The sequence below is a fragment of the Paramormyrops kingsleyae genome, chromosome 6 (assembly GCF_048594095.1).
Source record: "Paramormyrops kingsleyae isolate MSU_618 chromosome 6, PKINGS_0.4, whole genome shotgun sequence".
In the NCBI taxonomy this organism is placed as follows: Eukaryota; Metazoa; Chordata; class Actinopteri; order Osteoglossiformes; family Mormyridae; genus Paramormyrops; species Paramormyrops kingsleyae.
In genome coordinates, this window is record NC_132802.1 from 14,129,027 (window position 1) to 14,145,079 (window position 16,053).

Genomic DNA, 16,053 nt, shown 5'->3' on the forward strand with positions numbered 1-16,053 from the left:
GCTCATCAAGGCCCCAAAGGGGTCGTCGCTATAATTAAACATGATAAATCTGACCGTGCCTGAGACGAACACGCATGTGAACCTCACACCTGACCCACTGCCATCCGAGGTGTCTGCCACCACCGCTGGATCTCGACAGGGAAAAGATGGAAATAAACAACGAGAAGGAAGGGGAAGTTCTGCCCTGTCTCAGGTGGACATTTTTACAGGCGTTTGCACACGGATGGGGCCTTGCAACTCCGGCAGGGGGGGAGAGACCTCTACATATGCCTTGCAAAGCTGGAGAGATAAAGCTTCTCTGCAGTGGACCGGATCACCTATCATGAGACCTGCTGCGTGGCCCCGGGAGCGGATCGAGGAAGAACAGCCGTGCCACTGGTGCACGAGACCTTAATGCTTTTAGAGAGACTGACACACCTTAGTTGAAGAGTCGTCGCAGAAACCAAACAAAGTAGCCTTAATGCTTAACTCCATAGAGGCTGCCGGATGCTTGCTCTGCCCCCTGCTGCAAAGAGCATCCAACTCCTCACTGCACCACTTCACCACCAAGGAATGAATGACTTATATAACTACCAGCACGTAATGAAACAGCACATTCATAAATGTGATTCTACTTTACACCAAATCCACACCACGCTCAGTCAATCCTCCATGCTTATAACTAAAAGGGACCATCTGAGAAATCTACACATTGTCTCTACACCCAGGCTTATATAAAAATAAGGGCATCGAAGTGAAATGCAAACAGACAAAAGCGCAGTCTGGAGTTCCAAGAGAGTCTCTTAACGCAGAACCGATGCAAACGCCGAGCGGCTGAGCAGAACCTTGTTTGAGCAGACTTTAGCGAAAGAACGGAACCCTCAATCCCACGTGCAGAACGTGGGGATCCGATCCACCGGTGGGAGAGGAGGTATAGCTTCGGCACTCACCCCGTGTGGAGGAAGGGAGGAGAGAGAGTGAAAGGGTGGGAAAGAGAGAGACGGCAGACCGCTGAACAGCCCAGGAGAGGAGCTAAGGTTCCAAGGGCATTACCTTGCTGAGGCGCAGAGCCTTGAATTCTCCCCGGCTGCAGCACAGAGCTCAACATCTGGTTTCCCCTCGCCTTCTGCCTGGCCTCTGCACATGCGAGCCTGTGTGTGTCAGCGACCCTCTGTCACCGCTTGGCAGCAGCCCCACCGTCTGCTGGGTAACAAATGACTGAAAAATCTACCCAGATTTTCTGCACATGCCGGGGCTGGTTAAGGATGGAAGCGAACGTGACCAGACCACATGTTTGTCCCAAAAAAAAAAAAAACAGGCGACGAAGAAAAAGAGGAGTCCAAAAGAAGAAAGGAAAAAGGACTACGGGTCTGATCCCAGCGCAAATAAAATTCCTGAATGCTAGACATCTTGGAACGCTGGGTGAGGCATCTGGCCTGCCCCTCAGCCAGCCTGCTGAACGCGGGGTCGCGGGCGACGCTGAGCTACCGCAGCCCACTTGCGGCAGATCGGAATTCCATTTGCTGAGGATTTGGCGACCTCCTCAAAAGAACCGGGCCCAAGCCAGGGGAGGGGGGTCTCCGTCACTGATGTGAGGAGCTGCCGCTCTGTCCTGCTACGTGAAATGTGCAAGCTGAGAGGAGAGCGAGGATGAGAAGTAGATTAGGAGGAAGGCAGACGAAGTTGTAGCGGTTGCACCAGGGCACCATCTGAACTATAGGGCCAACAGTCAAGTCAAGACAATGTACCGAGACTCACTTTTTGACTAGATATCTACTCAAACCACAGCCCAACTGATGCAAGTTTGTGAAACAAAATACCAGCAAGGTTTTCCAGTGACTAGTATTTAATTTATACTCAGTGACAAAAAAAGTTAAGCACCCAGAAGTAAGGATCCAATTTGGATGTAATTTGGTACACGTGTGGACCAGGGATGGGACCAGCAGTGTACCCAAACTACCAACTCTGTTGTCCATTTGATCTGATATTATAATCATTGCGATACAGTCACATGACCTCTCACCACATACAGATTCATTTAATTTCCACCACTCCGTCTAGCGGCTTAACTTATTTTGTTACTGAATGTATATTAGATTAACTTACTTTCCTTAGAAGAAACAGCTGTTCAATTGAACAATTCCTGCTCATCAAGGATCAACCTATATGATAATAGATATCTGTGTATTGGATTAGACTCGATCTCTTAAGAAAACAAACACACTCAGCACAATTGGAAAAAAACCCAAAATCTAGCCATAAACAGTATACAGTGTTACCTCAGAACTCAAATTTAATCCGTTACCTCAGAACTAAAATTTTCTCCATTCCGTCCCCGCTCGGCACAACAATATTATTATAATTAAATGTATTAATGGTCTATTATTAATATTAAAATAATGAATAAGAAATCTTCATTTTTAAATGTATTTTATTATATAATAATAATGACTGTTACTGTCTATCATTGTCTAAATGTATTTTTACTGTCTAAATACATGTATTCAGCTAGTGTAAACATGCACGGTGCTATCACAGTGAATGCGAGGCTGAGACTGAAGCTTTACCCCTTGTTTCTGCTGAGAGACGTGCCGCGTGACTCATTTCCCCGCACGTACAAGTTATCTTAGGTTGGCGTTCACGGTTTGACTTCTGAGATTCAGATTGAGCTCTAGGTAATTTTTTTTCGAACTGGTTGGTTCGACTTTTAAGAAATTTGAGTTCTAATGAGTTCGAGAACTGAGGTACCACCGTATTATAAGAACAGTAGTTCTTATAATAGTAACATGAATGTTTCCATAAACCGAGAAAACTACACAGTTTCTATAATTAAAGTATTAGGTACTATTGGGGCAGAAATGTCACTTGTTTACAATGTGGAATTTCTGGGTGGTCATAAGCTATTCCTCACAAATTCCAAAAGCCACCAGACCACGTTAGTAATGGTGACGTGTCCCTCAGCCATCAGATGTGGGAGGGTCTCCCATCAGTGCTACCCCTCCCAGTTTTCCACCACAGGTCTTAGAATCCACATCCAGCAATTCTCAAAGTTGCCTAGGATGCCGATAGGTCCTGCCTGCAGTCTTGTCAACAATGGGGAGCATCTCTGAGGCCAGAGTGGGCTAAGCAAAGGTGATTTCCGAGGGGAAACCCAAGCGGGCTGGGGCCTTATCGACACCATCACCTTAGGCTCACCATATGGCTTCTACACCAGAATGGGGAACTTCTTGAAATGACCAAACACTGTTGAAAATCACACTCATAGCTGTTTTTGCTGCCTGAGAACACTAAAGGATGACTACCTTCCATCCAAAGCAGAGCGAAGGCTGCCCGCATTGCACAATAGCTGAATGCAAACATAACAAACCTGCCCCCTGGCGATGCACCGGCACGGAGCAAGGAACGAGAAACCCAGCCACCTGGTTGCAGCCCTGAAGGCTCTGGTACTACACAGCAAATTCCCCCCTCACACCCTGGCCCCCACCCTGGTCTTCTTCAGGCATGTGTCATTTCCTCCTGGCTTCTGGAAGGAACCTTCCCTGTGACACTCCGCTCTGGAATTCATTTGACGTCGGAGGCAGCCCTAATTAGTTCTGCGTTTTGGAGGGGGGGATGATCCATACCCCAGCGATGTGCCATTTCATCTCAAATGATTGCGAGAACTTAGGATTGAACAAGTATATAAATGACAACTAGCTTTTGCGCAGAGACATTTTCACCTACAAAGAATAGCTAAACCACAAATCAGAACTTAAGATACCAAGTTTGCATTTCAGCACCTCAAGGATTACGCGATCAGATCCCACTTCCGCTTTATCTGTGGGAAGGTGTGCATGTTCTCCGCATATCAAATGGACTTCCTCTGGATAATCCAGTTTTCTCCAAAGACCTACAGTTAGGCTAATTGGCCTGTAAAATGCCCATAGCGTCCCAATCTGTATGTGCATGTATGTGCTTGACAATGTATGGGCATCATGTCCAAGGTATACACCGGCCTTATGCCCTATGCTGCCTGGGATAGGCTGCAGGCTCTCCTGTGACCCTGTCCAGGATAAGCAACTTGAAGATTTATGGAAAAAAGGGACTGAAATTCCCAGCTGCAAAGAAGGCAGTGAGGTGTTCTTACTTCTTACTCACTCTGGTGGGTCCTACACAGTCCAGTCCAGTTAGAATCATGTCCCCCGGTAGACATGGGTGATCTTCACAGAGAGTCCCTCACACTGTCACCTGCCTGAGGGACGAACAAAAACAAGAGACACGGCATCAGTCAGGCTGCAAATGGCCATCATTACTGTCTACATCAAGAGCAAGCTAAGCGCCTTCATTTGAATTTAATTCAAAACTCAAGACAAGCTACGCCCTCCGCAATACTGGAGCAGTTGAGACCGCTGATTGAGTTCGGGTGGGAGGTAGTGCGGTAGCTTCTCTTTGCCAGATGCGGCCCAGGCCAGGGGGGTGCGAGGAGCTCAAGGAGAACAAGGAGGCACATTTGAGTCCCTACAAGAAGTATTTACCATTGGAAGTAGAGCCTGACACTCGCTCGCCCTTTCAAAAAATAAACAGGCCACACAGTCACGCCCTATTATTGTTTGCAAATGGCAGTCCATGAATTTAATTCCACCTATTATACACCCAACTTTGGTTAACCGTTCCAGCCTCGAGATAAGCAGGTCTCCAATACCGACTGCACCTCCCGTAAAAACCTCCCATCTGGAAACCATCAGCATGCAGACAGTGGCCCGTGGCAAGCGCGAGCTGGGTGTAATTACTCACACAAGCATGTTAATCGCGGCCCCGGCACAGACACGGCGGACATGTTGTTTATTATTTATGCTTCATTAAGCGTCGCGGGGCTGTGATCGTCGCGGGTCACCGCTCCTCTACCAAGGAGACACGCGGTCACAAGGCAGCCACAGTGCCGAAAACGCGGCTCGCGGCAACACCCATGAATAATTACGCCAAAATTATACTTTATAAAAACAGTGCAAACTGTCCCAGTGTGTTTTTTTCTCATTCTCTGCCCAAATGGCACTGTTCTTTCCAACAGTAACCAGTACAAGGATTAGCGAAGGTAGGCGTCCCTCCGCCAAGGCCAGGTGACGTCATGCTATGATGTCACGGACACTTGGCTGGTCGGTCAGGCCTCCCACTCACTTGGAACCTTTTGCCTTGTTGCTTGGCACCCGAAACTGATGCCACCGCCGCAGTGTGCATAAAGCTCGGCGCACAAGTACGTGGCACACACTGCGGCCGCTACCGGCACATGCTAGGAAAGCACTTGTAACGGCAGACATGTATACGCAAAGTACACATCAGCTGTGGTACACAGAGCATTGTCAGTCAGCATGTATTCTGACGTTTGTGCTCAACACAGGGATTCACGATTCACGATTGGTGTGAACCTCTCGATGGACCGACAGTGTCGATCTACTTTCGGAAATTTGACGCAACCCGGCCACCTGTGAAACAGGCAGACGTTTCCAATTGTTGCGCCGTTGTGAAAGTAACCGCAATGAAATACTCTTTGTGTGCATGTGTAATTTTGAGAGTGCTCGCTTCCTGCCCCGGAGATGCAAGATCCCACACTTTGCTTCGTTTGCGTCCAAGAACCAATGTTCTGCCCACAATAATTAGAGCCTCACGGACAATCCGCCGATTCCTGTTCATTCGGCTCCCAGATATTTCAGATAGAGAACTGGGAAAATGCCTCTTTGGGGGTAGGGTCCTCTATACTGACCACCCCTCAGCCACCCCCCTCCTCGGCTGCTGCCCCCACCATCGAGCCAGAAGGTGTGGAGTGATTGACAGGCTCCATGAGGAACTTACGTGGAAGCAGTGCTGCAGAAATGGCATGTAATTTCAGGCCAGGGGTTATAATTACGCCTTGTTTTCTTTACCAAAATAAAACTTTCCAGAGAAAAACAGACCGGGGCTGAAAAAAGTGGCATATGACATCACAGAATAATATTGTGGAGAATGAGTGAATGTTTGTTAAAAAACAAAAAAACAAAAAACACGACAATGAGACCCTTACAAAAAACACTTAAGATGTAGAGAAACTATGCAAGAGACTGTAAACAGATTTATCAGCACTTAATCACACGCCTGTTTTTCCCATTTAATCGTATTCTTACTGCATTAAAATTACTCATGGACTGAACCAAAAACCTCTCTTTTTACAGTTATATAATTACGTCATCCATATAAATGATATTGGTGATGCAATAATCAGGATATTAAAACCACAGATTTTACTACTTTAAAAAATCCATGGGGTCATTTCACCTCAGATGAGGAGAGTTAGACACTTTTTGACAATTAACTTCCACTCCTTCCACTCGAATATTAAAGAGGACTATACTTGTCCTTAATTTATACACGTCCCTGAAAAACGCGAAACTGCATCGGTTTCGCCCCACGTAGAGCTGATCACGACGGCTGTCATTTGTATCTAATTAACATTTCTATCTTTTAAATCCCTTAAATGGCGCAGTACCTCACACAATACCGGCTCAGTCCGACTGTGTTGACTGTAACGGAAGCAAAAATAAAAAAGGAGGGATGGTGGTTTTAAAAGTAAGTCCTTCTTGAAGCGCCCAGGGGATATCGGAATGTAGATTTAGTGGGCAATAAAGGTAACTGGATGGAGCTGTCCCTTAACGTCCATGGTGTATTTATAAAGACTGTAGGGAACCGGTCGAACGGGTGGTCTTATCATCCCGCTGTAACTACTCAATTTAGCATATTTTCGGCAAATTAAGCGCACATGGCGGCGGGAAAATGAGCGAATCACCGGTCCCTTGAATGGCTGGCAAATCTTGAGTAGGCGCTGCCATCACCCGTCGCGTTTCTATAAAAAGATATACCCTGCTTGCTTGTATTAAAACGGGTTTATAGTGGTGAAAAGAAGTGGAAAGCTAACTTTACATCTTTCAAGTGACACTGACAACCTGCGCCGACGTCAATAAAAAAATTGTATTGTTATATTTTAAAAGGGGCAAAAGTTGTGGTTAATCTTTGATTGTACTTTGACGTCCAAGTGTTTTCATTGAGGGATGATTGCTTTTAACATTTCACATTATTACTTTTTAATCCAATATCTTAAATGTGACAGAAGAGGAATTTAAGATCTTACTCTCTTAGTTTTCATTATTTAAAAAATACTTTTTATACAGCAACCTGAGTCTGGCTATAGATCTGGATTAGGTTCTCATTTCTATAAAAAGTTATTAAGTGTAAATATAAAATCTCCCTAAATGATTTGTTTGACTCTAATTCTGCGAATATCTATCAGAATACACTTTTCCAGTTTACACTGGTGAAAAACAAAAAAAAAATCAGAAGATCTGTGAGTAAACATAAACAGCCTGAGTGCCTTTGCACCCTTTGCGAGTGTAAGAGCTGAGTTTGATCTGGCATGTTCTGGGCGGATTCGCGTCTTTACACATAACATTCAAAACCACCTCATACTTGTGGCTTGGCTGGCTGCTGTGGGCCGCTGCACATATAGGTTAAAAACCATTCAGAATCCTCTCCCGCTACTCCCTACCAGCCACTATTGGTAATATAAGTGCTCTTTTTACCCTCACCCAAAGAAAGCCTTTGGCAATGGTGTTTTTAGCCTTTTGTAGAAGTAGTCTCAGTGAAATTAGTTGGCGTGAAATCGGACTGTCAGCAGAGGCGACCGCTAAGGCTTTAGAGGGAGGCGAGCATTGAAATAGTAACACCTAAACAATCAATTACAGCAGCTGGAGGAGGCCATGAACCAAGTAAAACTCCGATTACACGGTGTATCCCTGCAATGTACGCTGGAGAAGGGGAAATTGAAGCTTTTCTCAGCCATCCTTATAAAAAGATAGTCAACGAACATCCCGAACACGAGCTTACGCTCTGAATGCAGCCCAAAAGTAGCATTTGGGCCCAGAGGAGAATAACAAATTGTTTAGACTTCATGGAAAGTTCCCATAATAAGATTAGTGTTTGTCAGACTCCACCAGCGCATTCTGTAACTTGGAAACAAAATCGTCACTGTTATAAAAAAGAAAGAAATAACAAATAGAATATACCGCACAAAATAACGCACAGCTATTAAATTCAAGATTAGGACCATGTCACACACGGGATTACAACTTCACAGGTTCATGAATAATGATTTAAATAATACGGATTGATATTTACTGCAGAAAATAAGTCTTATCTTCCAGCACAAGTGCAAAAAGTGAAAGATAATTTCACAAGTTACATTTTACCTGTTGCTGGTGACAGTGAATGACCGCATATTCAATTAAATAATCTGTGTTGAGGAATAATGTTGTCATGGAAGTTTGTACAAAGCAAAATAATATCTGATCTTTTGTTGGCTGCCCACTAACCACTGAAAGTCCAATAAAAATCATGGTGGAGTCCAGATGACGGAGTGCTAAGTTTCATTAGCTACGTGTCAAAAGAGAGTTTAAGAATATCGCAAGCCGACAAAAATACGACCGATTTAAATTCAGTGCGGCCTCTCCACGGCACACTTATTTTGCACGGTGAAACAAAAACTATTTGGTTGCCTTTGGGTTTCACGAGTGCAGGTTTCTGGCACTGCGCACTATGTCAAATTTCTGTTCGCTCCTACCAACGGAGACGGGCTGAGCAAACACGTCAAACTTTCGATGGCTGGCTTCTGCTTGGCCTAGAGAGTCCGCGCTAACATGAAGAGCGGGAACTGAAGATGGATAATAAAATGACTCCATATGAGGGACCCCCTGTCGAAGGGAGAAATGATTACCTCCACCTGGTATCCATTTCCCGCCAGCTCTAAGAGTTTCTCAATTCTGTCCGGACCGCAGAGCCCACGTCGCACCGGGTCTGGGCCATGCTCACCGTTCCCTGGGCACCTCTATAATCTCATCCCTGTTTTCTGGCTCCTCACCCACGTTCCCCGTCTTCTTTAAGTGTCACCCTTTCCCGATGCCGGCTGTGCCACTGAGATGAGTTTCACGTGCAATCACAGTTCATATCAAGCTTTAGTTCTACATTTGTTTATAGAGCAGACATTTTTGTTAAAAATATTGCGCGAGTCAAGATGAGAGAGCAGCCAGTCCCTGGAAGAGTTGGGGTTAAGGGGCATTGGTGACATCACTCTACTGACCCTGGGATTTGGACCAGAGATCTAACCTGCTGAGCCAAACACTGTTGGCAACATCCCACTGCGAGCCACGGGATTTGAACCTGCGATTTTCAGATCAGAAGTACAGATCTGAGTCGTTACCCTCAGAGCCTCAATTTAAGTCTGGTATACATATTATGTTAATGTCTCTGCAGTCCTTACATGGGTCCAGTAAAGCAGGTGATGCTGTATGGGCTACTGAATGCTTTCACAGATGGGCTGAGTGGATGGGTAAACACATGTATCTGATCCCGCTTAACGACCCTGCTGCGGAAATGTGAGACAGCTGGACACCTGACAGTTACCTGGAACCAGCCGCGCAAACATTCTGAGCACCGACACGTTAAGCACTCACATGCTTGTTTTCCTTCACAGACTTTGACTCTGAAGAAAACTCCATACATACGACCATAAATGAGGATGGCCGTCCTGTGTCGTCTGGGTGGCAGGTCCAGCGCTCTGACCGCTGGCCACAAGAGAGTCACATGTCACCCCTGAGTGCAGAGAACCTCACATTCCTTTGTTTTCCTTCACAGACTTTGACTCCGGAAATCATCTGTGTTACCCCATCTATTGATATTAACGTTGAGAAATTTCTACCCCCCTGGTTTTGTGACCATCCCACACTATGGGCAATCCCTCCCCCCAACCCAACCCTTTGATTTTTCCTACATTAAATCATTCTAACAGCACTGAGGATTGTGGGTAACCAGCCCGAGTTGGGTTGGTGACAATTGACTTACAACATTTAATTGCAAATGCATCTGAAACATCATTCATGTAAATCTACCCATGGAGGCGGATTTGCAGATTAAGACGATGTCGACACCCTTCAGCACTCTGGACACACCTGCAGAATGATGGCTGACCCAACACACTAAGTGCATAAACATCTGAGGAGCATAACTGCTCATACTCCTTTGCGAATTCACTTCGGGCTCAAGCCAAGATGACGATACTCAAGATATTGTGGCTCCAAGTGCTCGAGCATCATATACAGAATGCACACCAGTGTATAAAAACAAGCTAAAATAAGCTGTCAAATGCCTATTAGAAGTCAGCCTGAAATAAAGGCCTATCATCATTCTGAGCACCAACACACTAAGCACAGACACGTTAAGCACCCACACGTTGAGCAACAAAGTGCTGAACACTGACACTCTGGGCACCAACACACTGAGCACCGATATGCTAAGCTTTGACACACTAAGCACTGACATGCTGAGCACAGACAAACTGAGCACCAAAACACTAAGCACCAACACACTAAGCACCGACATGTTGAACACTGACATACTAAGCAACAACAAGCTAAGCACTGACATACCAAGCACCGACATGCTGAGCACCGATATGCTAAACACCAACATGTTAAGTACTGACACGTTGAGCTCCAACATGCTCAGCACTGACATGTTAAGCACAAACATGCTGAGCACCGACATGCTAAGTACTGACATGAGAACCGGGAACACATCAAGAGAGCAACCAACACATCCTGTCCGTTGACTCACAAGCGGGCGACCCGGCTTAGATGCAAGACCAACCCTGAGGCGGCTACGCCTCTTGCCCAGGGTGAGGGGGCCAAGATGACCCATTGGGGGGCCCCAATGCTAACGTGACCAGCGGTAAAATAATTGTAACAGACAGGGCAGTGGGTGCTGAATCTACCCTTCGATGTGACTCTCTACGGCACTGCACGGCGATGCTGAAGTCAGGGCCCATTTTAGGGGCCCCCTCTGTAAGTGTGGTAGCAATCAGCAAGGACGATCCAGCGGACAGGAAGTCTAAAATTAGCTTTTACTACCTATAACAGAAGATTTACGGGATAGTTTAATTTGCAGTCTCGTGGCTGAGAATCTGCAGCTCACGGAACGAAAAGAAGCCTCTGTCCCAGGTTCACGCGGCCTGCGTCGGTGGGAAGGAGCCGTCGTGAACCAGGCGTCCACACACACACACACTGAAACGTACATAGAGACACACACGGTTTGAATTAGTCAGCCAGGCCCCAGTTCCCAGCCGGCCGAGCCCAGGGGTTTACCACCTCATTCCATCCCGCTCATACAGCCAGTCCCCGTCTTTACGGCCGTCTGCAGCCATTCTTCGCGTTTTATACAGTAGCTGTCAGCATTATAAGATGTCAGACCCTGTTCCTGGGGATTCGCTGCTGAGGGCCGGGGGCTGTTGAACAGGGTCTCCCCACCGATGTAGAGTCCCGGCTTCCCTGAACCTGGACGCCATGTGCGTGATCCATCATCATGTTTATTGAATTACTCTTTTTCCTTAATAATACCGTTGAATTTCTTTACGATGTGATTTTCCGCAAGTGTCTTGACTTTATTGAGTGGATGGCCTAATCTGACTGGCAATCTGCATCCACAATAATCCCATGCGTGTCTGATGCATAGCAGAAGCCTTCAGGCCATGCCAGGCAGGCGACGGTTAAATGAGGATGGCCGTCCTGAGTCGTCCGGGTGGCAGGTCCAGCGCTCTGACCGCTGGCCACAAGAGAGTCACATGTCACCTCTGAGTGCAGAGAACCTCACATTCCTTTGTTTTCCTTCACAGACTTTGACTCTGAAGAAAACTCCGGAAATCTACTGCATTACCCCATCTATTGATATTAACGCTGAGCAATTTCTAACCCCCTGGTTTTGCGACCATCCCACACTATGGGCAACCCCTCCCCCCAAACCAACCCTTTGATTTTTCCTACATTAAATCATTCTAACAGCACTGAGGATTGTGGGTAACCAGCCCGAGTTGGGTTGGTGACAATTGACTTACAACATTTAATTGCAAATGCATCTGAAACATCATTCATGTAAATCTACCCATGGAGGCGGATTTGCAGATTAAGACGATGTCGACACCCTTCAGCACTCTGGACACACCTGCAGAATGATGGCTGACCCAACACACTAAGTGCATAAACATCTGAGGAGCGTAACTGCTCATACTCCTGAGCGTAACTGCTCATTCTCCTTTGCGAATTCACCTCGGGCTCAAGCCAAGATGTCGATACTCAAGATAAGTGCTCGAGCATCATATACAGAATGCACACCAGTGTATAAAAACAAGCTAAAATAAGCTGTCAAATGCCTATTAGAAGTCAGCCTGAAATAAAGGCCTATCGTTTGATTTCTGGATCCCCAGGCAACCGCCACAGCAAAAATTGTGTCTGGATAAACAGTTTCACACTGTGTATGACATGAATAACACTGCAATTAAATTCAGGAGTCTATCCGTACCAGATTTTGCTCCATTTCACATCCAACTATCAGAGACGAATCAAGATGACAAATCACCCATGAGCCTTATGTAAAACAACCAAATACGCAGAGTGGCTTTAGTAGCTGGAGTTGTCCTGCCAGGTTAATGATTTTCATGACTCTCACCTTCTATGAATGACTGCTTTCAGGTGCAGGTGTGACCCTTGATGGGTCCACAGTCAGAGTAAAGCGGGAGTCAATCAGCGTGCACATATGACCTGAAGACAGAGGCTAGAAGTGAATAAGAGACGTGGCGACTTCTGGCAGCCACACTGCTCTGGAATGGAGAGATGGATCTGATGAAACTGAAGAAAAGCAGATGTTAGATGTGTCATTTCTGCCACATAATTTGTCTGCAAGTATGATTTTTTTTCTCTCGCATTTTCCATCCTTTATGATTACGCCAAATTGGAGAACAAGGGGTCTCAGGAACGATGCGTTTCATGCACACACAAGTGGATAGAAGCCGTCACCTTAACAAGCATCAGAGTAGATGCAGGTTATTCTGCTGGAGATAAACATTGACTGGAAAGGCAGCTAACCAGCTAATTTAGCCTTATTTATTATAAGCTACATACAGCTATGTGTGATTCTTTTCTTTAATACATCCTAATATCACTTGTTTTTGCTTTTTTGACTGTAAAGCTACAGTCAAACTACAGAGGTTGAAAAATAACACCTGCAGATTTACTGTCAGTCTCTTTCTCTGACTTGGTGACAGTTTTTTTGTTTGTCACCATCTCAGACCCAGTTCCATCTGTAGCGGGAGGCAGTCTGGTTACTAGGAAACTGTATAGAAAATACATGAAATGCAAAATATAACAATAAAACTATTTTAAGAATTTGGCACCAAATTTTATTGTCGTATTCACAATAGTGTTGCTGTCTGCGTTTTAGATTCTGATATTGCGTGTCTCACATTGAAGGAAAAGGGATTTAAACAGTATTTACTTCAATTTAAAATGAATAATATTTTAATATTTTAAATGAACGCATCCACTAAATGAACAAAGGGGCACAGGAATAGGGCGGGGTATCAGGATATTTAATTTGGCTTAAGCAGTTTTGTGCCCCCCAATATCAAACTGTCTCCTACGCCCTTGAATGACCAGCATCCTAAGGTTGAAAACGTCTCAAGCGATCTGCGGTCTTGGCTTCTTCTGGGGTAAATCAATCCACGCAAGAGAATAACAGGGTCTTTCTAGTAACATGAAGCAGAAACATGCAAAAGGTGCATTTCCACTTACATACAGAGAAATGTTGTTATTTATTACAGATAACACACAAAATGCAGGTCCACATTCAAAGACTCTTTTCCCTGAATTTTGTTTGCTTAATAATGCCTGAGCAAACCTAACTATGTGCTGCCCGTACCTCTCTCAGCATTTAGAACTTCATTTGTCAGTTATCACTTACAGTTATGTAGCTTTTTTTGCCAGATTTTACTCCTATATTTATTTCCAAAATACGAATATGACTGCTATGTCCAGTGCAATAAGTAATATGAATATTATAAATACAAATGAATATTTAATTCATAATAATTTTAAGTAATGTGTGATAATTCACTGTTAATCCAGTCTACTGCAAAGCCATTTGTCAAAAATACATAAAATAAACAAACAAAAACAACCACAACAACAAAATCAAATTAGAAATGAATAGTGAAATAGGCATTTGTAAAAGTTATGTCACTAGGTAAGTGTGCATTTTTTGTTGACCTTAATGTCACGTTCAGTGACCCTTCATAAAACTGTGAAAGTAATATAAATGTGTTTCGTAAATGGTGGTGGGGGCGCAAAAGCATAGATTTCATGCATTTACAATAAAACAAGACCAAGAATAATTTTAAAAGCCGTTCATTTTTATTTAACATTTATTCGCTATATTCCTGACTGTTCATAAATAAATAGGCCACCAAACTTAGTTGTTTAATTAAGCTTGAAGTTGTTGTTGCTCTAAGTACTGTTTATCTTTGACGGTATTACAAGTAAGGTTTACGACCGCAAGTCCCAAACCAATAAGCAAAACATAAATCCTTCTGGTTCCTCGTTTCATCGCGATTTCACCCAGTTTCACCACCGTTAATGTCTTTCAGCTTAAGTCTTCGCCGGTATGTAGTGCCGAACCAGAAAGGCCTGTTACATTTTTAAGTTTTCAGTGTTGTGGTCAGACCCCAACTTATTCATTTAACCACAGCAAAAATGACAGTCAGGTTCGCAGCCAGCTTCATGGAAAACGTGGTTCAGTGAAATACAGCGATAGTCTATACAGAAGACTTTATAAACAAGTATATCTCAAGTTTCTGCGCTGATGAATCGGATTCTGTTGATCTATTAGTTTAAATGGCGACAAATGACGAGAAACTGTCTCATACAAGGATAAACAACGTGGGGACGTGAAACGCTAGGTGGGGCTAAATTAAAAAAAAAAAAAAAAAAACGATTTTCAACACTTGTAGACGATCACGATGTGTATGTAACATGCACACCCTAATTACTGCGCATATAACCTGGATAACTTCCTATACGGATGCATATACGTTATATACATATCCTACATTATGGAAGACAAAGAGAACTATTAAACAGCGACAGTAAAGGAAAATCCATCAGCACCAACATCAATCAAATTTCAAGCTCACATATACTGTCTCGCTAGAAGTAATTAAATTACTAAATATAACGGATTAATTATCATTTTGTATTTTTTAACTCGCTGGTAGGCTACATATGTGTACGTTATGTTTCTCTGGCTCATGACTATCGTTAGCATTCATATTAAACCGCAAAAACACTTCTGTTATTGTAAAAAGAAAAACTAATTTTGCGCACCATGTACTGGATAATACGATTTCGACTGAAGCAACTATACGAATATATATTAACTATGAAAAACTTTCATTCAACTGTATTCATATAACTACAGAAATAAAACGACAGTAATGAAAACATCGCATTTAAGAAATAGCACAAGTGACAAAACTACATCCTTGTAAATATGCAGAATGGGCAGCGGATGCATCATAACTGTCAATTAAAGAGACAAGGATCTTCTTAAGTGTCACTATACAGTCTAAACGATCTACCACCGCTTCAGCATCAACAATCCTTTCAAAGCTACTTTATAACTCTAAAATACATATCTGGAAAGAATTAGCGACTATTTCAGAGGACAACAGCGGAACTTAGAAAAACATTTTGCATTCTGTAGTATTTTATTATTTTAATGCTTTACTTACCTTCAGTGCTCCTTGCTCCCGGACAGTGTAGCTTATTTGGTCCTTAAACGCGTTCTGTAACGATCTGTAAATATGCTGAATCCAATGAAAAGAAAAGCCGAAAGAGCTTTTCGTTTTTTGACTATGGTTCGGCGAAGTCTCCGGGCTACATCTACCAGCTATATTACTTCAGTAAACATCAGTCAAGTCACTGTGGGCGAGAGAAGGAGGGAGAGAAAGAGAGCCGGAGAGAGAGAAAAAGTCGCACACGCACATTTAAAAAGTCTCATGCAAGTATTATAGCGAATTACAGGAAAACCGTTGTTTTCTTATCGATGTTCGTAAAGCGAATGGATTATTTTCAGTTCTCCTTTTCACTGGACGTTTTTTGTTTTTACTTGCGCACTTTTCTTTTATAAACAAATTAG

The 16,053-nt window shown here is 44.0% G+C and overlaps 1 protein-coding gene across 6 annotated transcripts in view; it reads right to left on the bottom strand.

Moving 5' to 3' along the window:
- Positions 1–16,053, bottom strand: part of erg (ETS transcription factor ERG) — a 43,508-nt gene extending 27,455 nt beyond the window's left edge. The window contains exons 1-4 of one of the 6 annotated variants that reach the window (XM_072713720.1): positions 15,647–16,050; positions 12,532–12,623; positions 4,106–4,210; positions 1,033–1,612 (exon numbers count right to left, since the gene is read on the bottom strand). Coding sequence is in view for 4 of the 6 variants with exons in the window: in XM_023840217.2 (XP_023695985.1) it covers positions 4,117–4,155 (39 nt within the window). In the remaining 2 variants the exon portion in view is untranslated. Of the gene's footprint in view, positions 1–1,032; positions 1,613–4,105; positions 4,211–6,475; positions 6,714–12,531; positions 12,624–15,646 lie in introns of those variants that run through there. The other 5 variants (XM_023840217.2, XM_023840223.2, XM_023840220.2 and 2 more) reach the window with 5 other exon arrangements.